The following is a 22,257-nucleotide window of genomic DNA, read 5'->3' on the forward strand; positions in this document are numbered from 1 at the left end:
ATTTCATTTTGTTGTCTAATTGCACCTCTGAAAACATAGCTGAACAAAAAAGTCTCTCTACTCCAAATGCTTGATGATCAGAAAACCAACTGTGGATAGGTGATTCTTTTGTAGGCTTGAGAATACTGAGCTAAAATATTTTTTGAGTAATCAACAAATTAACAGTACAAACCAAAAGATTTTGGATTCCAAATCCAAGACACGTGCTTTCCAATTGCCACACAATCCTTTACCTCTAATGCAAATTTAGCATGGGTAGAGAATGTAAAATTTGCCCAGAGCCATAAATGAGCTTAAAAAAATGTCTGTAGTAAAATGAAATAAAAAAAAATTTCCACACTGTTCTGAAATGTAAATCCCTTAATTTACTAGCTATAAACCCAAATAAAAAAAACACAGGTGTGTTCCTCAATCAGCAAAAGTTTTATTTTTTTAAACTCCAGGAATATATTTTTTGAAACAAAAGCTTCAGAAGCTGGTTATTTTCTAAGAAATAGAAATAAACTTTACCCTTAGACCCAGAGGAATACCTTTAGGTCTTTACCTGAAGTAAAATACTTAGAAGATCCTCTTTCATTTGAATTATTTTGCAAGATTGCCACAGATTCAAAGGTTTGATTAGTTGCTCAGTAATAAATTCTACTCTATTCTCTCAATTTCCTATTCTTTTGAGTTTCATTTAAGAAATGGAAAGTTTGCCTTAGCTTAGTCAGTGAGCTACCTAGCTTATTACCTTTAGTCCTGGCAGATGCTGAAAGCTGAACTAAAATTCTGATTCTTTAGTTCTAAATTCCTAAATGCCTGACTAATCTGTCATTAACAACATGGCATTGGAGAGACGGGCTATACATGCCCTCCTGAGGGGAGAGGGAGGATTCAAAGGATAATGGGTGAAGGGATCAGGAAATAATGGGTGGAGACAGAGGCTGGTGCAAATTAATAGACCCACAAGCTGCTCTTTATGAGGCATGAGGAACTCCAATATTACAGGGAGTGGAAGAGTCAAGTCATTCTAGGCAAATGTGTCAGGATCTGGTCTCAGATGCTATAGAAGATGGATGGGTAGAGTACCATTTCCAGAACTATTAACAGCAGAGGCTACTAGCTTTGGTTAAAGATCAAGTGGTAACTTAGAACTGTCCAGAGATAAGAAATAAGGACAAGCGCTGACTTCATTTGTCCTACTGGGGGCAAATACCTGTCAGGCATTAGGTGTAAGAGATTGGCCTCCAAGACTTCTGGTTGGGACTCAGGACTATTATACTGAATCTCCTCTCTCTTAAGTACATGTGCTATCAGTGAGGTCCATTTCAAGAATTTAGCCAGAATGACCAGTTAGGTTAACACTACATAGTCTCATTTTACAAGATCTCTGTCTCTTGGCAACTCATTTTTTTTTTTCAGGAACTCCAATGTGTCCTGTTCTTTCTTACTTGCTGTTCCCTTTACCAGAAACATTCTCCAATAACTCTTATTTGTCCTCCACAATATCATTAAAATATTAGGAAGTCTTTCTGCAATCACCCTGTGTGTGTTTCCTCTGGTTCAAGCTTCTCCAGCACCATGTTTTGTTAAACCAGCCACATTGGTCAATATTTGTCCAGTTTGCCTTCCCCACTAGACTATGAAATTTAAGCAGTCAAGACTGTTGTTTATCAGCTCACTGCTGTATCCTACATCTTCGCTCATAAGAGGCACAAGACAAGAATTTGTTGGAATTCATCAATGAACTCAAAAGAAAAAAAAACTGAAAAAGACAAGGCAGAAAGCACCTAGGAATTGTCTTTGTTTGGCTCTTCACACAAACAGCACAACTGAGACAGCCTGTTGGAACTGATGTGAAGTAAAAATGTGTTTTCTAGGTAACTATAGGCTTTCAACATCCTCTCTCTTCAAGTACACCTTCTGTATTCCCAGGTCCCTTTACCTATCAGCAATTGCATACCTGAAATAATTCTTTGCACTACATGACACACACCCTTCACCATAAGCCTAAATATCACTTGCTATGAAGAGTCTCAAAGAGAAAATATGGCGGATGTCACAAGAATCAAATGGGCTATTTTGTTTGCTGCCTCCATCCTTACCTGCTGAGAACCTGCTATCTTTCAGGCAGAACACTAAATGACTTACATTATTTTTAATCCTTAATAAAAATCCCAAGAGGATTAGTATTCTCATCTTATTTTTACACAAAAATAAAAGACTCAGAGCAATAAATTGACTTGTGGGACAAGCAGTGCAAGTGTAGCAGGGAAGGGCCAAGTCCAGCAGGCCCCTTCATGCCTTCTGTCCACCACCCCTGCTGCCACTGGCTAGCACAGCCTTGCCAAGAGGTCCACCAAAGCCAGTCAATGATTCAGACTCTCCCCAAACACTTGGGACACCATTCCCACCTTTCTCTATTTCCTTCCCACCTTATCCTGATTCAAACACAACTTCATGTTGTCCCTATTTGGAAAAGCAATGATAAAACTCACCGGGAAAGTATATTATAACATTTCACCTTTGCTGAGGTTTTCTCAGGGTAGTGCAAAGGGAAGACAGGATGCTTTGCATCTTCTGTTTTAAAATATACACTAAAAAGAGAATGTATTTTAAAATAACAAAATGCATTTTCAGATACCAGAGGAAAGTAGTTTCCCTTTCCTCTCTCAGCATGCTAGACAACTTCATGTCAAAGGGAGCTCTAAGTGGTGAAGACTTACCCGCTCCATCTCTTTGAAGTCATCATCTAGCTTGGTTCCTTCAGCTCCTCCGACCTTCTCACTCACTTTCTAAAGAAAAGAAACAAAAAGGAGAATAATAAGGTTTCTTTTTAAAATGTGTGTTAAAAGTTTCAAGCACGTTCAGAAACATCATCTAATATAATCTCACTACCATTCTCTGACATAGGTGGACAGTCCTATTCTCATAGGAGGAAACTGTGTGGCTCAGAATATTTAAACAACCTGCCAAAGACCAGGCACGAAATAAGTACTGAAGTAAGAATTTGAACTTATTTCTTCTGCTTTCAACCCCAGTGTTCTTTATTATATACATTATTATATAACTACCTAATCACTAATATTTTCCTTTTGAAACTTCTGAAGAACAACACCATCATACAATTATAACTTCCCTCTGATAATGGCTCTAAAATGCTACCTAGGTAGAAAATTGCTACTTCTTCAACCTATTTCTCAATGGGCTATTGAACAGATAATCACAAGCATCTATCAAACTGGTAAGAAAAAAATCAGCCTAGCTGATCTTCAGATAAAAGGACTTGAATAGCAATCTCACAAAGCCTCCTGTAGCTGTCTACATCTTTATAAACATGAGACAAACCATATGGAAAGAATGTGAGGGCATTTCTTTGCTACCCAATCAATTCCCATTATGATCTGTTTTATAGTCACCAATTTACATATGCAAATGATCATTTTCCACATGTAGAATTCACGTTCATTAAAAAGTTAACTATCTTATTCTGTTTTGAGATAAAGATTTAAATTAAATATAATAAAAATGTATGAATGAATCACAAGAAAAATACTTTAGTTTCATCAAAGGCAGGAAAATTAAATGCTAATGACATGAGACTTTTCTCTTAAAATTCTCTAATTATAAATGTAGTTAGATGCTTTTCAGTAAGATGTCACTGTATTACATAAAGTATCACAGATATTGAAGTATGATTTTTCATTTCCTTCAATAACCACTGGATTAAAGGGCTCTGCAAAGAAGGCTACCACTAAGGCCAGACCAGCAGCAATCTCAGTAACAAACTGGGTCATCCCAGTAAGTTTGGTCTATCTCCTTCTAAAGGAGTCCTTGAGAACATGGCTCTGTCCCCTTGGCAATGGAAGTTCTGATATGTCCTTGTTGGGGGCTTTGCTTATTCTTTACCCACCCACCCCCATGTCCTTCACTCCTGCTTTCTGCCATCAGGAAAACCTTTAGAGGAGACCACTATTAGTAAAACTTAGCGTATGAATTCTATCACAACTCTGGACCTGCTGTATACCAGATGCTACCCATTTCATCCCAGCAGTATTAACAGAAGGAATGTGCTGTGATGAAAGGCCACAGCATAAACAGACTCCTCTACTCTTTGGTAATGTACAGATTGGTTATAAAATAAAGTAGTGTAGTAGAATAACCTATGTCTGAACCCACAAGATAGGCAGTAAATCCTAGTTCCCTTGTCTTTGCAATAAAGTATATACCTGCTTATGGTATCTTGGTTTCCCCTATCAATTTTTTTCAACTGTTGTGTCAAATATTGAGAAGAATCTAGAAATTTTCATTAATATAGTATAACCTTAGGTAAATAAAGGCCAATTATTAAAAGTGTAAGGTTAATAAAAATATTAACATCTTTCATTTGTATAGCTGACACATACTTTCACCTGCAATTTATCATCTAAGATCACAAGAACTATGCAGAGTACAATTATTCCCATGTTGCAGATGAGAAAAATCAGGGTTGTGTAAGTTAAATTGCCTGTCTAAAGTAATGATCCTTAGCTAGGAAGAGGTGTAACCAAGACATAAGAGTAATTTTCCCAAGCTAAATCCTAGGCTTCTTTCCACCCCCAGCCTAGTTTGGGGGAGCTGTCCATGGTGCTGGCCTTCTCTGCCTGAAATTCCATTAGATTTGCTACCTTAACCCTTGGTCCTTGACATTGGCCCTCTCACTTAACCTGTGCCCTGAATGATGCTAGTTATCAACTATTTCGCAATCCATACAGATCCAGGATTTGTCTGGTATCCATACCACCTAATCTAAAGGCTAATTGTTATCTGGAGCAGAAGTCTTTGCCTGCTTTCTTAAAGATTTTTACCAAACCAGAAACGGGGGTGAGAGACCCCAGAACTTGGTTTAGAACCTCCAGGTGAGATCCAAGTACCAGTGATACAACCTGCATGCTTGAGAATAAGTTATAGAAAATCAGGAATAGAAGGGGTCTTACAAGTTATTAATATCAAATTTTTGCTAACATCAATTTTTTACTGCGATTTCTACAGATTCACTCCCTTTCACTTTACTCAGTGATGACAGTTTTGGCTCATATTTCAGCCCCTCTTGTACAAGGTCTTACTATTCTTGGAGTGCATGGTTTTCAGTTAAACTTGCACTGGGAAACTCTAGTCAAACTCTTACAAAATCAAGAAATATTTACTTACACAATCCCCAATCAACTGTCTCTCAGTTTAACCTGTCTCCAATGTCAGGGAACTCATTATATCCCAACATCCCATTTTGGTCAAAAATAGACCCTCCTCTTATGACCTATGAATGAGACATTTAATTTTCATTTACAAAACTGTCACCAAAAAATATATGACAAATGTCTCCTCCATTTTTAGTAACATTAGAGAATTCTGGTAACCTTAGGTTTATCACATTCTGATCATCTCTGGGGAATAAAATATGGCCCTCATCAAAAGCACAAAGTCTATATCACACTTTCAATCCCAAATTGATCAATTGGAGAATGATTTTAACTTCTCCCTTTTCTGCATCTAAATATAAGTTAATGGGCAGCCCAGGTGGCTCAGCAGTTTAGCACCACCTTCAGCCCAGGGCATGACCCTGGAGACCCCAGATAGAGTCACACATCAGGCTCCCTGAGCCTGCTTCTCCCTCTGCCTGTGTCTCTGCCTCTCTCCCTCTCTGCCTCTTTCATGAATAATAAATAAAATCTTTAAAAAATAAAAATAAAAATAAGTTAGCATTACAATAGCTGGCTCACTATATCAAAGAGAATACCAAATGGAATCACCATGGCCATTAATAATTTGGAACTAGTCCTATAATTCACTAGGAGGCTGACACATGAGCCCACTGGCTTTACATATTGGTTTAAAATACTTAGTGTGGTTGTGGGTGTGAGTGGGGGCATGGTGAGAGGTAGAGAAAGAGAAGTAAGACTGAGAGATACTAGGCTCTTTCTCTTATCTACAAAAGCTGACCTTTGAGCTTCTCTGAGAGAAACAGTTCACCAAACACACTAAATAAAGCTAGCAGTTAGATACTAGTACTGACCTGATTGGTTGGTTGATATAAAAATCTCTTATCAAATTAGATACTTAGAAAAGGCAATATTCAAAATGACATCTGCATTGTTCTTAGGTCTATTATTTTTTTCAAGTCACAAAGGATCTAAATATACCAAGACACTGAATTAAATGGTGAGCTAAATAACATGGACTCATTCCTTAGGAGTATAGCAAATATTTTCCCTTCCTGATCTTTAAAAGTCATTACTAAAATTTCTATATTGGGCTCTTGGGTGGTTCAGTGGTTGAGCGTCTGCCTTTGGCTCAGGTCATGATCCTGAGGTCCTGGGATTGAGTCCTACACCAGGCTCCCTGTGGAGGGAGCCTGCCTCTCCCTGTACCTATATCTCTGCCTCTCCTTCTGCATCCTCATGAATAAATATTTTTTAAAAATAAAATAAAACTTCTATCCTTTTGTAAATAACAGTCAAGGTGAGGAATATAGGCTCCCTGATCCTGTCTGGCCAACAACGAGTTTTGTTCTCCTTAAAACCATTTATTTAAGAATACTTTTGCCCTACTATTTTCCAGAGAGAGAGTTCTTGAAACCAAGATTTCATAGTACTGAATATTTTCAGATACTGTTAATATACTTTGGCTAATATGCTTGCCAATTGAGAAATTAATCACCTATGTGTTCTTTTTTAACTGATCATCAATTTAAACGAACATCAGCAAAAGGTATTTGAAACAAACAAAAGGTATTTGAAACAAACAAAACAGTACAAATAAGCCAATATACTCCCCTGTATCACCTGAAATGAAACATCAAAAAAACAACTCCTCTGTTTAAAACTCCCAATTGTACCCACTAAACATTGAGAGGTTATGCTTCTAATTTATCTATTAACTCTACCTATATTTTGTGTTCCAATCAAACCAACAATGTCACCTTCCTCTTATTCTTCATTGTATTCCTCACAATAGGTACTTGGTTAAGATTTGTGGAACTGAACTATAATATCCTTTTGTAAATTTTGTTAAGTTGGCCAGAGGAGGCATAAAGTGAGGCAAATAAGACTGATCACCTCACTCTAGGATGGTCTTTCCAAAGACCAACTTTCCAAAACAGAAAAAAAAAATAAGACACTCAACTCACGTTTTAAATTAAAAGTCTTAATTCTGAGTCTGCAGTAGTGATGTTTCATGCTATTTTTTTCCACATACCAAATAGGAAATATGTCAAAGAGAACCAGTAGCAAGAGACAGCTTAAATAAATGACCACTGTTCACAGCCTAGAGGATGCTGCACTGCTTTCCAACAATGACTCATCCTCTCCCACATTAACTGGCACCTCTGGGAAAAAGACACTTCCTCCTCTAGTTCCAGGTCTGATTCTTCCCTGCAATGCATTTCATTTACTAAACATTGAAGACTCAGCTACCATATTTCTGACTGCCTTTATAGAGGTCTCCTTGAAAATCCTATCAGTGAAATTCATTCATTCAAAGTGATTTACCTCCTACTTCTGTTTTTGTTCAGCTTTATCTCTTATTATATATCATACAAAGACAAGTTTCCTTACTATCCACCAAATGTGCTGTGTTTATTCCCTCTGTCTTATACCTGGACCTATTTCCAATTTTTCCTATCTTTTAAATCCTACTGATTATCCAACATGTTCATGCAGATCTTACCTTCTCAATCATCCTGACTGCACCCAATAGCTGCAAGTTATTAGATTTCATTTGCATTCTTAGCGCATCATCTGTTGGATTACCTGGAACTAGCCACTTCATGAATAAAATTGCTGAGATCTTTGCTCATCTGAATTTTAAGATGCTAAAGACAGGGATCATATCTCATGCTTCTTTGTTTAAAAATGTCTGAAACTGCAATACCTAACATAGTGCTTGCAAAGTAGACATTTAATTATCAGGTGAAAAATAATCTCAATGAATTATTCTTAGGCCTAAAATCATACATATATTAAAGAAAGACCCTTAACTATGAGTTAGCACTCATTCTGTATCTCCTTTCTCAGAGTTTAATCTCTCCTCAAAAGTGTAATAAATATCTTTTGCTCTATCAGTAACAGACAAAAAAAATTAGAAAATTCAATGGTCTATGATTGTTGAATAAAATAAATCTATTTTATTTATAGCCGAGGTTAGAGAAAATTCTCTCTTCATTGTAACCATTCGACATTTACCCACCAAATTATTTTTAGAAAAATTATAATTAGCATTCATAAGATATATTCTTCCCATTAATCCTAATTCTAAATATATAAATATTTTAGTTTATATGCATATCCACATGTGTGTATAAACACACACATTAGGGAAACATATTTACGTGCATGCGTGTGTGTATGTGTGTGTGTGCATCCTTCCACATGAAAGTAAATACAGTACTTTTCCCAAGTGTTTTCTTTTAAATCAAAAATAATTCATGAAGTGCTGCACTGTGTGTTTATTCATATTAAAACAGAATTACCTTAACATTCTGTAAGTTAATCATAGCTAGTTTGTTCAGAGTAAAAAGTAGAATACACTATCCTGCCCATCTGCATTATGGAACAATCCACAAAATTATTTATATATAAAATGAAAACTTATTGACAAGTCAATGAGAGACACATGAATCAAGATTTTAGAACAAATTGGACTTAGAATGAAGGGAGATGAATTTGGCCTGGACAATGACACCAGAGAGCTGTGTGAAAGAGAAGATGTGTAACTTCTTACTGCCTCAATTTCTTCACCTCAGAAATGAAAAACAGCATCATCCAATACTGGATTTTTTAAAGAATCAAACTGGAATGTACTTCTAAAGAGCATATTATAACCTAGAAATCATTATTAAAGTAAGGGTTTATTATGTTTTAACAAGTGGTCTTACTCACATGAAAGGCAGAATTTTAAGTTGGTTTCTTCTATTTGGCCAAAAAAAAAAATACTACATAATTTAAATGCATTAAAGAACAATAGTACTTAATGCACAAGTTCCTTAAAAAGAAGTTATGATAACTACCTCTGTGGGACATGGTACTATTTTCCCAGGACTTGTAGAAAGGCAACACCTATGACAATAAATAAAAGAAGCCCACATTCTGATTCTCCATGAACGTTCTTTAATCACTATTCATTAATAAGGTACCAAAAATTAATAATTCTAATACTTGATGACATATCAAATACTCAGAAGGAAATAGAATCAAAATTACAGCAGTGCTTTCTTGGTATTTGGCTAAATACAAGTAGGATCTTGTTTTTCCAGATGGTGGTATTCCCATGTTTGAAAGGCAGGGTGGATTCACTTCATGAAATATAAGTTTCACACCAGTTTCTCTCAGCTGTCATTAAATTGGAATGCTTAAATGCCATGATGTTTTGAAAGTGAATTTCAAAAATATATATATATTTTTTTCCCATCTAGAAACTTCTGACTTTCTTAGAGAATGATTAAAGGCATTTTTATTTATCTAAATTGGGCCAATTCTATTTCTTACTCTTAAGGAGAATTTGTATATTAAAGAATGGAAAGTGGAAAGATTCCTCTCACATGATACAACAACTTGTGACTCCCTCCACCAAGAATTCAATAGGATGAAAACTTATTTTCTTTAAATATCTGGAACTAAAAACTTTAAAATGAGGTTGGGTGGGCTAAGCACTTCACTGTTTTTCCAGCTTCCAATCTCCCTATCTTGTTTCTGGTCAAATATTACACAGAAAATGTAGTAACTGATTTGCATTATGTTCTAATTATTTCTGGTGTGATTCACTGGGGTTAAAAGTAATAAGTTTCTAAGTACCATTTCCTCAAAGTGAGAATTTCTCATAGACTATGTAAACTTTCTCCAGAAAGTTTACACTATCACCTATAGTTTCATTTGCAAATGATCTTAGTTTTGTCTTCTAGAAAATATGAAAAAATTTACAGAATAAAAGACAACCATCATTTCTCTATTTTTCAACTTCCCAAATCAGCTAGTCCTTATCAGATAAAGGATCATTTAGAAGGGGTGCTCATCAGAGAGAGAGAATATTTCCATAAAGTTTACCATTTCTAACAGAAAAAAAAAATAAATATTTTCACAGTCCATTGCAATAAGCCATTGAAATTGAACAAAATATAAAATGACAGTGTGTGCTAAAAATAGACTCTATACTTGGGGCCAGAATTATGTCATATAGTATTTTTTAAAATTCTATTTAAAGTTCAGCCATAAATTTTCTTGAGAGAAAAACAGAACTCACAAAGAGAAATAAAAGGTACCAGTAACTCATTTGACGTTTTAGTCCTGGTTAATGAATGACATAGAACCTAATGTCTGATGACTCAGTTGATAAGGCAAGATAGAGTAGCCCTAGGCTTTCACTTGTTAAGAGAAACTACTGGAAAGCCATTTTCTGTTTTATGAAATGAAACTACAAACTACTGAGCCTCTGTTTCCTCTTTCATAAAATGGGGCAGGCATAGGGTGTGCTTAGATAACCAGGGGAGTTCTAAGGTGCCTTATAATTAAAAATTTGATATCTTTTCTGTAATGGTTAATTTGATGTGTCAATGTCACCAAGCTATAGTATCCAGTTTTTCAAACACTAATCTAGATATTGCTGTGAAGATATTATATATATGTGGTTAACATCCACAATTAGTTGACTTTAAGTAAAAGAGATTATCCTTGATAGTGTAGGTGAGTCTTACCCAATCAACTGAAAGGTCTTTGGAACAAAACTCAGGTTACCTTGAGAAAGAAGAAATTCTTCCTACATATCTCATTGGTTCTATTTCTCTGGAAAACACTAACAGATACAATTCCTACCTGCTAGAGTGCTATTTATAGTACACAAAAGGTAGATAATAAATGAGGAAAAGGAAAACAAGAGAAAATACCATGTGAAGTGTTTGAAAAGAAAACGCTATAGTATCTACTCTCTCCTAATAAGGGTTATTTCAATGCAAATTTCATTCTGAAAAATCAAAAACAAACCATTTTTACATTAAGTCATCAAGTGAAATGCATGCAAAAGAACTCAATTTGAATACCTACTATGTACTATGGATTTTGCTACAAATAAAAAAACTAGGGGTTTCCTCTGCAAATAAGACATGGCACATGCTATGCTCTCTGGGAATTTATACATGGATATATAAACAAATCATTTCAATATAATGGGGTTAAGTACATTTTTAAAAAGTAGACTACTTGGGCACCTGAGTGGCTCAGTCACCTGAGTGTCTGACCTTTGGTTTTGCTCAGGTTGTGATCTCATGGGTGGTGGAATCAAGCCCTGTGTTGGGCTCTGTGGTGAGTGGGGAGTCTGCTTGAGGTTTCCGCTCTCCTCCTGCTTGCGTGTTCACTCTCATTAATTAATTAAAACAAAATAAATGAGAGTGTGTATGTGTGTGTATTTTTTTTAAAGTAGATTACCATCAGAATCTAGGATGGACAATTTGGCCTTAGCTGGATAAACTTCCTATAGCTGATCCTTGAGCTGATTCTTAAACGAACGTAAGTGAGACAGGTAGAAGCTTTCTCCTGTAGAAGTTACTACATGACACAAAGCAAAAACAGAGTATTTGCAGGGAAGTACAAACATTTCAGTGCTGTGAGATATCAGAATATAAAGCAGGGAATGATAAAAATTGAAGTTGTAGGACAAAGAAGAGATTGAGTGGTAGCAGGCTTTCTAGGCCATGCCAAAGACTACTTTTTGTTCTGAGCATTGGTAAATTTACATAGTTGTTCAAGCATCACTACAATCCAGTTTTAAACAGTTCTGTCACCCCAAGGGCCCATTTTTAGTCAATGCTCAACGCCACCCTTAGGCAGCCACTGATCTACTCTTCATGTCCATAACTTTTACCTTTTCTACAAATGTCATATATATGGAATCATATAATAGGTAATTTTAAATATCTGGCTTCTTTCATTTAGCACAGGCATTTGAGATTCAATGTTGTTGCATGTATCAGTAGTTCAGTTCCTTTTTTTTTCTCTTTCCTTTTAAAGATTCTACCCATTTATTTATTCATGAAAGACACAGAGAGAGAGAGAGAGAGAGAGAGAGAGGCAGAGACACAGGCAGAGGGAAAAGTAGGCTCCATGCAGGGAGTCCAATGTGGGACTTGATCCCGGGTCTCCGGATCATGCCCTGGGCCAAAGGCAGGCGTCAAACTGCCGAGCCACCCAGGGATCCTTGGTTCAGTTCCTTTCATAGCTGAACAGTACTCCTCTGTGTGGTTATATTACATTTTGTTTATTCCTCTGTTTTTTTTTTAAGATTTTATTTATTTATTCATAGGAGACAGATAGAGATAGAGATAGAGAGAGAGGCTGAGACACAGGCAGAGGGAGAAGCAGGTTCCATGCAGGGAGCCTGATGTGGGACTCCATCCCAGTACTCCAGGATCATGCCCTGAGCTGAAGGAAGACGCTTAACTGCTGAGCCACCCAAGTGCCCCTATCTATTCTCCTGTTGATGGACATCTGAATTGCTTTCAGTTTGGGGTTATTATGAATAGTGGTATTAATATTTGTATACATGTCTGTGTCAGTATATTTTTTCATTTCCTTTGGGTCTAAACCTAGGAGTGGACCCACTGGGTCTAGTGGTAAATGTATATTTAACTTTTTAAGAAATTGGCAAAATATTTTCCAAAGTGACTTACCATAAGACCTTTGACTTTTATCTCAGCAATGATAGAAAGCCTTTAGCAGGTTTTAAGCTGTGGAATGCCATAGCTAAATTAATTTTTACATCATTAGATTACAAAGTGAAGCCTGACTTGAAAAAAAGAAGGCTGGAGACAAAGACACCAATCAGAAGGTTACTACTATCATTCAGGTGGAAGATGAGGGCTCAAACCAAGAACTCTAGGAGTAAGGATGGACTCAGTAAGTATTTAGGGCATAAAGTAAATAAGGCTTTGTGATTCATTAGATATAAGAGAAAAGCAGAGAACTCTAGGATGACTCCTAGTTGTCAGACTTTGATAAATGGATGGATGAATACAAATGAAAAAAACTCAGCTATAGATTCACTGGGTTGGAGTCCAAGTAAAATATGTCCAGCAGGCAACTGGATATATGAATCTGAGCCTGTAGGGAGAGGTGAGGGCAAGAGAGATTTATGCAGAGTCAGCACTTTATATTTGATTTGTAAAACCAGAAGACCAGCCGATGAGATTGCTTAGGGAGAACATGTACCAGCAATTGTTATAGATCAAGAACAGCACCCTGAACATCACCAATAATTAAGGGCTAGCAGGGCAAGAAACCAACAAAAAGGACCATGAAACAAATGTCAGAAACTAGAGGGAGAATCTGGAAAGAGAAGGACCAAAGAAACCAAAGAATTAATTTCTCAGATGAGTATAAGCAAACCCAGAGAATGGAAGTGGAGGACATGGTGTGGTGGTTAGAACAATCATGCCAGGGATCCCTGTGTGGCGCAACGGTTTGGCGCCTGCCTTTGGCCCAGGGCGTGATCCTGGAGACCCGGGATCAAATCCCACATCGGGCTCCCGGTGCATGGAGCCTGCTTCTCCCTCTGCCTGTGTCTCTGCGCCTCTCTCTCTCTGTGACTATCATAAATAAATAAAAATTAAAAAAAAAAAGAACAATCATGCCAAAAGCTATTAGAATTCAAGAGTCTGACAGCTCAGTGACCATATGAACTGCTATATTTGTGATACAGGGTTAGTGCAATATACATGTGATCTAAAGGATACCAGGAATCAGACAACAGGACCTTTATCCTCCTAATTCTGTATCTAGTATTTCTTCCCTCTCACTTTATGCCGATAGAAATATCATTTGCAACCACAGGAAATGCCCATGCAAAGCAGAGTGACTGACAGCTGAGTCCCAGCTGCCTTGCAGAGCAAGCAGTTCCAAATATGCCCTCTTTCCATCACTATGTTTGGATACATCCCAGGTATGTACTTCACATCCTCCACACATCCCAGGTAGGTACACTTCAGCTTTGCAGAGAGAAAACGTCAGAAGCAAACTGCAAGCCAAGGGGTATCTGAAGACACATTTCCTGCAAATATTTTACACATCAATTTCACCAAGTGTGGCAGCCAAGCTCTATTCTGAGGTAAATGCTCTTCTCCTCCTAAGCCAAAGGAAGGCAACACCATGCACATAGCAGCAATACTAAATCATATGCTTAACCTTAAACAACAATAGGGAAAATATAGGAAGAGACTTCAGAGATAGTCATGGAAGTGATGGACAGCCACAGCCACTTGGCATTCAATGAAGAGATACCAGACCCATGACCTTTTACAGAAAATCGCTGACCTAATGACAGAGGAATTAAACTGAAAACAGAGAATAACCTCATCAAACAAAAAGACTTCCGTCCAAGATATCAAGTTTGATAATTCACATATGTGGAAATTTCATCATCTGAACCAAAAATTTTAAAAAGCATCTTAGTGACAGGACAGATACATAGATTTAGATTTCATAAAGACTTCATCCAATTCAGGGCAGAACTTCCTAAATGCTGTCTAAGAAGACTACGCACTGACAGATATATCAATCTGCCTCTACTGCCAGCTTCAAGTCAGCTGCCTGCACTGCAGCCAACTCTCTAGAGACTCACACCTTGCAGGCTCATGCTGAAGTGAGAAGGCAAGTGCTGGAGGCTCCCCCCATCACACACATTCTTGGTCTGCTTTTTGATACACAGTTTCTAGTATTGGAACTTCATGTGTCCTCTGTTCCTGCAGGGTACATGTAACAGGAAATAGCTATAATAGCTGGAGCATATACTCAGAGTAATGTCACTGCATCCCATACCATCTAAGAGCTAACTTGATTCCTCTTTTCCAGTATGCTTTCAAGATATAGAAAAGAAGCTATTGATTGTATCATCCCATTTCCTACTGCCTCAGTCAACTATGTACCAATAGTTGTATTTCATACTTTTACAAATATATATATGTGTGTGTGTATGTTTATATTTATATATATATATGGCATTTGATAAGCAACAGGAATATAGTTGGGTTTTCTATAGGTTTGGAGTTGCTCATAGTTGTGCATTAAATTCAGGACAGGCTCTAAGCACAATTCTAGCATTCCAAACTAACACTGATGGCTTCCTTTTCTTTCAAGTTTTGGCCCATGTTTTTTTAGTCACATGGGAAACTTGCTCTTAAATGAGATGACTGTTTGCAGAGCTCTAATAAAAATATCCCAAAAAGTAAAATGGAAAGGCCACAGGCTAGAGTATTCTCTTTTTAATTCTGCTTAAGCTTATGAATGTGCTAATGTCAGCACATCCTGGTGAGTAGTAGGTGATGAATTCAGGGACTCTTAGAAGATGTTTTCTTATTTGTTCAAGTTGGACATGAGAGGAAGGACAGAGAAATATTAAGAAAGGACAGACTTTTAAGAAGAGGTTGGGCACCTGGGTGGGAAAGTGAAGTCAAATGGATACCAAGATGGGGGCCCAGTATCTCTCTGCTGCTTTGAAGTCTCTTGTCCTTAAGGTTTGGGAAGTAGGGGGAAAAAGAGAATGAATTAAAAATTTTAACAACTTTATTGAAATGTAATTTATATGTCACAAAGTTTACTCATTTGCAGTGTACAACTCAGCGATTTTTAAAGTATTTACAAGTTGTTGGATCACCATAATCTAATTTTTAAACAGTTTCATCATACTAAAAAGAAACTTTGTACTCATTAGCATCACTCCCCGGTTCCCTCCGCCAATTTTATTCAATGCCCCATCTCTTGACAAGCATTATTCAAATTTCTGTCTCAGCAGATTTATTTATTTTGGACATTTTACCTAAATGAAATCATCTAATTACATACATCTTTTATGTCTGGCTTCCTTTACTGAGCACAATGTTTTCTAGGTTCTTATACATTGCAGCATGTATCAGTAGTTCATGCCTTTTTTTACAAGTTAGTAACATTCCACTATAGGGCTGTATAAAGCTACCTCACAGAGCATTCATGAAGATCGCAGAAGGTAATTAAGTGGTCTGTCAACTGTAAAGTACTTCACCAATGCAAAAGATCTGTGTCATTAACCTATAAACATCACTGAGAGCACTTCCCTAAGAGTAACAAGGTGACATTACATGGAATTTCATAGACATGGTGACAGCAAGGCAGAGGTTTCCAGAAAGCCTCTACCTAGGACTTACCTATGATAGAAAGGAAAAATAGGAATACATTCCAAAATACAGGCCAATTAAAGGTTTGAGGGCCATTAACATATGGCATTATTCCCAGTGAGTGGCTTAAGAGCAAAATGGTATGCCTGTGGATGCTTGTTACTAAAGATGAATTTGAAATTTACATTTTAGAATGTAATGCTATACTGAGAAGGCACTTTTTAGAACTGACCTCTTCTTGTCAAATCAACTCCTTTTACCAAATGTATCAGTTCACTGAGTTATTAGCAAGAGCGTAAGTGGGAGAAAATGAAAGGAAAATGAACACATTCAGAAGCCTATACAATACAGTTTGTTTCTTGTGGGGATTTTTTTTTTTGGCAAAGTGAGGAATTCCAATTATGATTTTGGGTGAGGACTGTAGGAAAGAGGAAGTCTGGTTGCCCATTAGAAGAGATGGGTAGGAGTAAACATGGAGTCCTGAAGGGAATACGCCATCTCACAGGTACCTGTGTGTGCTGGAGAGTAGGGAGGAATGGCAAGGATGGGAACTCTGAGGAAGTGAGGGCAAGATAAACAGACGTGTTAGGGTCAGACAGTCAGTCAGTACCAAGGATAGGACTGACACCCAGGTCCTGATTCCCAGATCCAGGAAAACCTGTTTCCCAGGAAAGAGTCCACTTGGGTTGGCTGTCATAAATAGACAGCATCAGCATTTATGGACACTTTAATGTGCAAAAATACTTTAGGATGTCTAACTTGTTTTCAGTAATTTTATGGATAAAAATTGTTACTAAAATTTTATTGGTAATGATAATTTTTTAAATCAATTCAGTTTTACTGCCCTTCAGTAATAAATCCATAACTTACTTCCTTTGCCTATATGCCTCCTGAATCACTGTCACTGAATCAACTGTACTCCCACACATGAAATGTCCAATGCCCTTGGGGCTCACACAGCCCCTGAGCCTAAGTCTACCCAGCACTTGTTAGACTGCATTTTATATCATGTCATTTAGTGGAATGGCTCTCCAACTTTTGAGAGTTACCAGAAGGCAGGGATTTCAACCTTGTTCTCCGCTTTTTCTCAGTGCCTAGCACAGCCCTGGTGCTCAGCTGGTCTGCAACACATGAGGAGAGGAGAAGGCAATGGAAAAGCACACTAACCTCTGCACTCATTTGATCTGCTCATTTTTTCCTTGAATTTCCTTTTTCTATTCAATTCTATTTGCTGGTATTCCCTGAAACAATCATTGTAGTTGCCTTGTCTTCTTTCCCTTCTGCCAGTGACAAAGCTTGAAGGCCAAGGGTAGATACAGAAAAGAGGGTAATTAGCAGTAGCTCTGGACATATTCTCCAATGGTACCATCTTAAACAGGTTTTTGTTTGCTTTTATGCTGGCATGACTGTCGATAAAATCTAATGAAAAGAAGTTAGAGAAAGAGGGTAAAATCAAGAGTTGGTCTACTCAACACTCACTTCAAACAGCAGGATCAGACAAGGCAGTCAGTTCTTTACGTGCTTGTTTTCTACCATGACCACCACAACAGAATTTGGCTACTTTCTAATGGCTGTCATTAATTTATTTGAAAAATATTTATGTCTTTTATGCGTCAGGCACTAAAGATGCAGTGAAGGGGATATGCAAAGGCCCTGAGGAATATGAAGGTAAGACTAGCTCTTCCAAGAGGTTAGAGAGGTAAGGAGAAAGCATCCAAGATGAAGCTAGAGATGCCAGAGCCAGAGCCTACAAACCCTTTTGGGCTAAATGAAGGCCTTTATCCTTAGAGCAATGAGTGCAAAACATGAGAGGATTTATGATTTTATAACATCACACAGTCACTCAGTCACATGAGAGCTTGGCGTCACAAAGGATGCTGCTTTAGGAAGAGGTCTGATTCCTGCTGTAAGGCCTATAAACACTGTGCTTTCATTTGCAGAGAATCGTGACTGTCACAAGTCTGGCATGCACAGGAGAACATATGGCTTCTCTCTGGAAAAAGTCCTGCATGCATCAAATCCCAAATTTGCTAATGAAAACATCCTGTTCTCTAAGTAGGCTTAGAGAACAACACACACACATATATGTTTTCTTGCTGTTGTTCTTTTGTTTGGGTTTTGGTTCCCCTCCCTACACAGCACATGAAAACCCACAGCAGGACTTAATTTTCTGAAACCTAAAAGAAATTTTCCAATGAATTATTTTATAGTTTCCTAGAAACTGTGTTTCTCTTGAGTGAATTACCATCTACTCTTACATAATACTTCCTAACTTAGAGTATGTATCAGCATGTCATTTAAAGCTTAGGAGATTATCTTTAGCAAAGCATAAGGCCTTAGATACCACACGACTGCTAGAAGAGAACGTTATATTGTAAAGTACAAAAAAAAATGGTGAGAAAGTATGTTTCAATTTAATTGCTATGGTGCATCCTCTCTACTAGTTAAATGCAGGCATCTCTCTTTTATTCTCATAATGAATTAATTCCACTCAAACAGGTATGATGAACAAGCCTAGACAGAAATTGGATTTTAAGCACCACAAGAAACAGATTCCCAAAGAAAAATTAAAAATCAAAGAGTAAGAGTAGTTCCACAGAGAAATCCAGCACTCAAACTCCAAAAGGTAAACACCCATATAAAAGCCACTGGGCCTTTAAGAAGCTAAACTTTTTGCCCATTGTTATGGATAGTTTTAAATAAAATGTAACAAATATAATTTAAACTCCTTTTATGCTCCATGCCCTCAAGACATTGCTGTCCTTCCCAATGACAGTTTTGCTCTTTTACAGCCCAAGTGGCTGTCTTCAATTGGAGATCCCAAAACAGTAGCTGGGACATGGGTAAAGAGGCAGTGGTCCCGCCAAGCAGAGTGGGGGAGTGGGTGGGACAGAGAAATGCAAGGCCAAGAGCATGTTCTGAGCTGGAGTCAGGCAATGTGGCTTGATCCTGAAGGATCCCTGTGAGGAACCATGCAGAACGCCCCTCAGTATTGCTCCCTGGAGGAACAGGAAGCTTAGGCAATCATCTGACTCCCATTGGGTGAAGGCTGGCTGCGGGTGCTTTAACTGATATGTCAGATAAATGCAGGAAAAGATGATAATTCCATGACTTAGGAGAAACTTCTAGGGCATACAGGCTGGAGGTGGGATGCTGGACCTGTCCACCTGGGCTAGGCTGAGGGGATGTGAATCTCCACACACACACACAGAGTGTGTGTGTGTGTGTGTGTGTGTGTGTGTGTATATATATATATATATATATATATATATATATATATATATGCAGGAACCAGTAAAATTTTTAGTAAAGTGGCAAATAGAAATAGTTAGCACTTAAAGATCAGTGCTATAGACTGAATATTCATGTCCCCTGCCTCGAATTCATGTTGAAATCCTAACCTCACCATGTAGTTAGTGTAAGAAGGTGGGGCCTTAGGGAGGCGATTAGATTGTAAAGATGGAGCCCTCACGAATTGCATTAGTGCCCTATAAAAGAAACACCTGAGTGTTCCTTTGCCCCTTCCATCATGCAGGGACACAGCAAGAAGATAAGTTCTATAAACCAGAAAGAAAATCCTCACCAGACAGACATCAAATCTTGGGCTTCCAGACTCTAGAACTGTGAGAAATAAATTTTTGCTGTGTTTAAGCCACCCAATCCATGGCATTTTGTTATGGCAGCCCAATGGGCTACAGAAATCAGATGTCTTCTATGACACACATGTTTTTTTTAATCAAAGCATTCTTCTTTTATAGAGCAAATTTTCTTTCAGAATTCAAAGCTTCCCTTGGAGATCAGACCTGTTATGGAGAAAAGTCATAGCTGCTTCTCCCTCCCTCTCTTTTTTGTATTTACAACACTTTGAAAACATAAACATCCTTCTCAGCTTGTGAGCCGTTCAAACACAGGCCAACAGTCAGATTTGGTCCACAAGCCACAGTTTGCTGACACCTGTGGTAGAGTATCATCCATTAACAACATAAAGACATATTTTTCCTTTTTGACATATATAAATGGTATCTTACTATACTTATCCTATAATTTGTTATACATGAAACTTATACAATATGCTATATGTAAACTATTCATTTTAACTGCTGTACTATGTTCTACTGTAAGAATATATCAAAATTCATTTACAGATTTCCTTAGTGATATAGGTTTGGGTTGTTTTATGTTTTTCACTATTATAAACAACTCAGCAACAAGCATCCCTCTGTGAGTGCCTCCTGCTACACCAAAAAGAGTTTTCTTTCAGATAAAAGCCTCGAAGTAATATTACTGTCATAAGGTATGTGAGTACATGAATTTTCAACTTGGTTACTCTCCAAAGTAGTTATATCAATTTGCAGCCCAACCTGTAATGTAGCAAAATTCCCATTTCTCCACATCCTCAATATTGTTTCTCAGGTTTCTTAATTTTTGCAAATATGATGGTTATTAATTTATATCATTAATTTCCATATTCCTGGTTACTTTGAAGTTGCATATCCTTTCATACTAATTGATCTTCTGTGATTCTTACTCTATAAAATGTACACCATGCATCTATTTTTTGTTGCTAGTGATGACTCTATTACAGGGTTGTCTCTCCTTACTCAGGTTATGTAGTGGTTATTCATACCCCTTTTATTTTTAAAAGTTCTGGCTGGCTGTTATTGGGTTGAGTATGAGAGTCTAGACCTATTTCCACACTCAGCAAGTCTCAGAGTACTGAAGTCCCCATTACATGTATCACTCCCTTTGTGTAAAAATAAGCATATCACTTAAAAAGTATTGTATCCATCCATTCATTCATCCACTCACTCATTCAAAGATATTTATTGAGAACTTGTTATGAACTGGCATTCATAGTACTAACAACCAGGAACATAAAGATATAAGAAGGCATAAACTAATGAGCATACTCAACTACAGTGAAGGATTAGTTATCAGATGAGCTAAAGTCATTTAGCTTGGAGCATAGAAAAATAAAAAAAGAGGATGTGTTGAGAACTCTACTCTGGGTCGATATAGCCAAGAACATGAGGGTTCCATCTCTTCCCAGCAGCTAATCTAGGGATACGGCTTCATGTGAGAGGGACCAGCTGCTAGTGCCTCCCATTCCTCCACCCCTAGCCCACCCACTGCAGAAATACAGATTTAGGTGAGTGCTGCTAAGACAGTTACATCTCCACTCCTCCATTCAGTTCCCATTTGTAGGGCAGAGCTCTGCTTCAAGAGCAATAGGTTGAGAATAATGGGGGCCCAATTACCCCAGTTTTAGCTCACTCCTAAAAATCAGAGATTGCACACTGAGAGAAGCAAGCTAAAAAAGCCACCCAGTACCTGCTTGTAGAGAAGAGATGTCCTTCTGGGAGAAGCAGGATACTGCTTCTGCCCAAAGCCCTGCTGCAGTGGTACAGATGTTCTGCTCAGGAGGAAAGGCAGGCCCTAATGACAGAGAGTTCCACCACACTGTCTGAAGTCAAACATTATTTATGCTTAAGGGCATTGTCAAAAACCATGGAGATTCTGATGGCAGGGAATTAATTACATGGGGACTAGTAGCTTCATAGTATTAGTAGAACAAAGTGAACCAGCCATAAATTCAATAGTGAGCACCTGAGAGACACCCAAGAAGAGTCCTCCTGAGATCACACACATTCCTGAGGGTCCAGAAGGTTGAGAACATACCCAAGTCTGCACCATCTCAGGAGTAACCATAGTGGAACATAGAGCAGACATAAAAAAAAAAAATTCCCCAAGTTCTACACAGATCCAACAACTAATGTGTAAGCCTTACTGACTGAAGGGGCTAAAGCACAACCTTTCACCAATATGGCTGAGCAATAAGCTACTCTAACCTAGCAAGAAGTCAGACTTAATAAAAGTACATTCATCCCTTAGGGTTTTTTCCAGTGCTGCACCCATTCATGAGAGACTGGAGGAAGGGCCTCTGAACTACCAGACTTAAAGCAGGAGGAAACTTTGAATTCCCTGAACTGTGCAGTCTCCAAGCTATACACACATTCAACTGGGTAAGACAGCTTAAACACAAATTTTGATCAATAAATGATGTATGCAGGGGGTACCTGGTTGGTTCAATCAGTAGAGCATGTGCTCTT

The 22,257-nt window shown here is 37.7% G+C and overlaps 1 protein-coding gene across 2 annotated transcripts in view; it reads right to left on the reverse strand.

Moving 5' to 3' along the window:
• Positions 1 to 22,257, reverse strand: part of SH3GL2 (SH3 domain containing GRB2 like 2, endophilin A1) — a 204,999-nt gene that overhangs the window by 46,289 nt on the left and 136,453 nt on the right. For both annotated transcript variants that reach the window (XM_041764419.1, XM_041764420.1), the window contains exon 2: positions 2,709 to 2,777. In XM_041764419.1, coding sequence (XP_041620353.1) covers positions 2,709 to 2,777 — 69 coding nt within the window. The remainder of the gene's footprint in view (positions 1 to 2,708; positions 2,778 to 22,257) is intronic.

The sequence above is a fragment of the Vulpes lagopus genome, chromosome 7 (genome assembly GCF_018345385.1).
Source record: "Vulpes lagopus strain Blue_001 chromosome 7, ASM1834538v1, whole genome shotgun sequence".
In the NCBI taxonomy this organism is placed as follows: Eukaryota; Metazoa; Chordata; class Mammalia; order Carnivora; family Canidae; genus Vulpes; species Vulpes lagopus.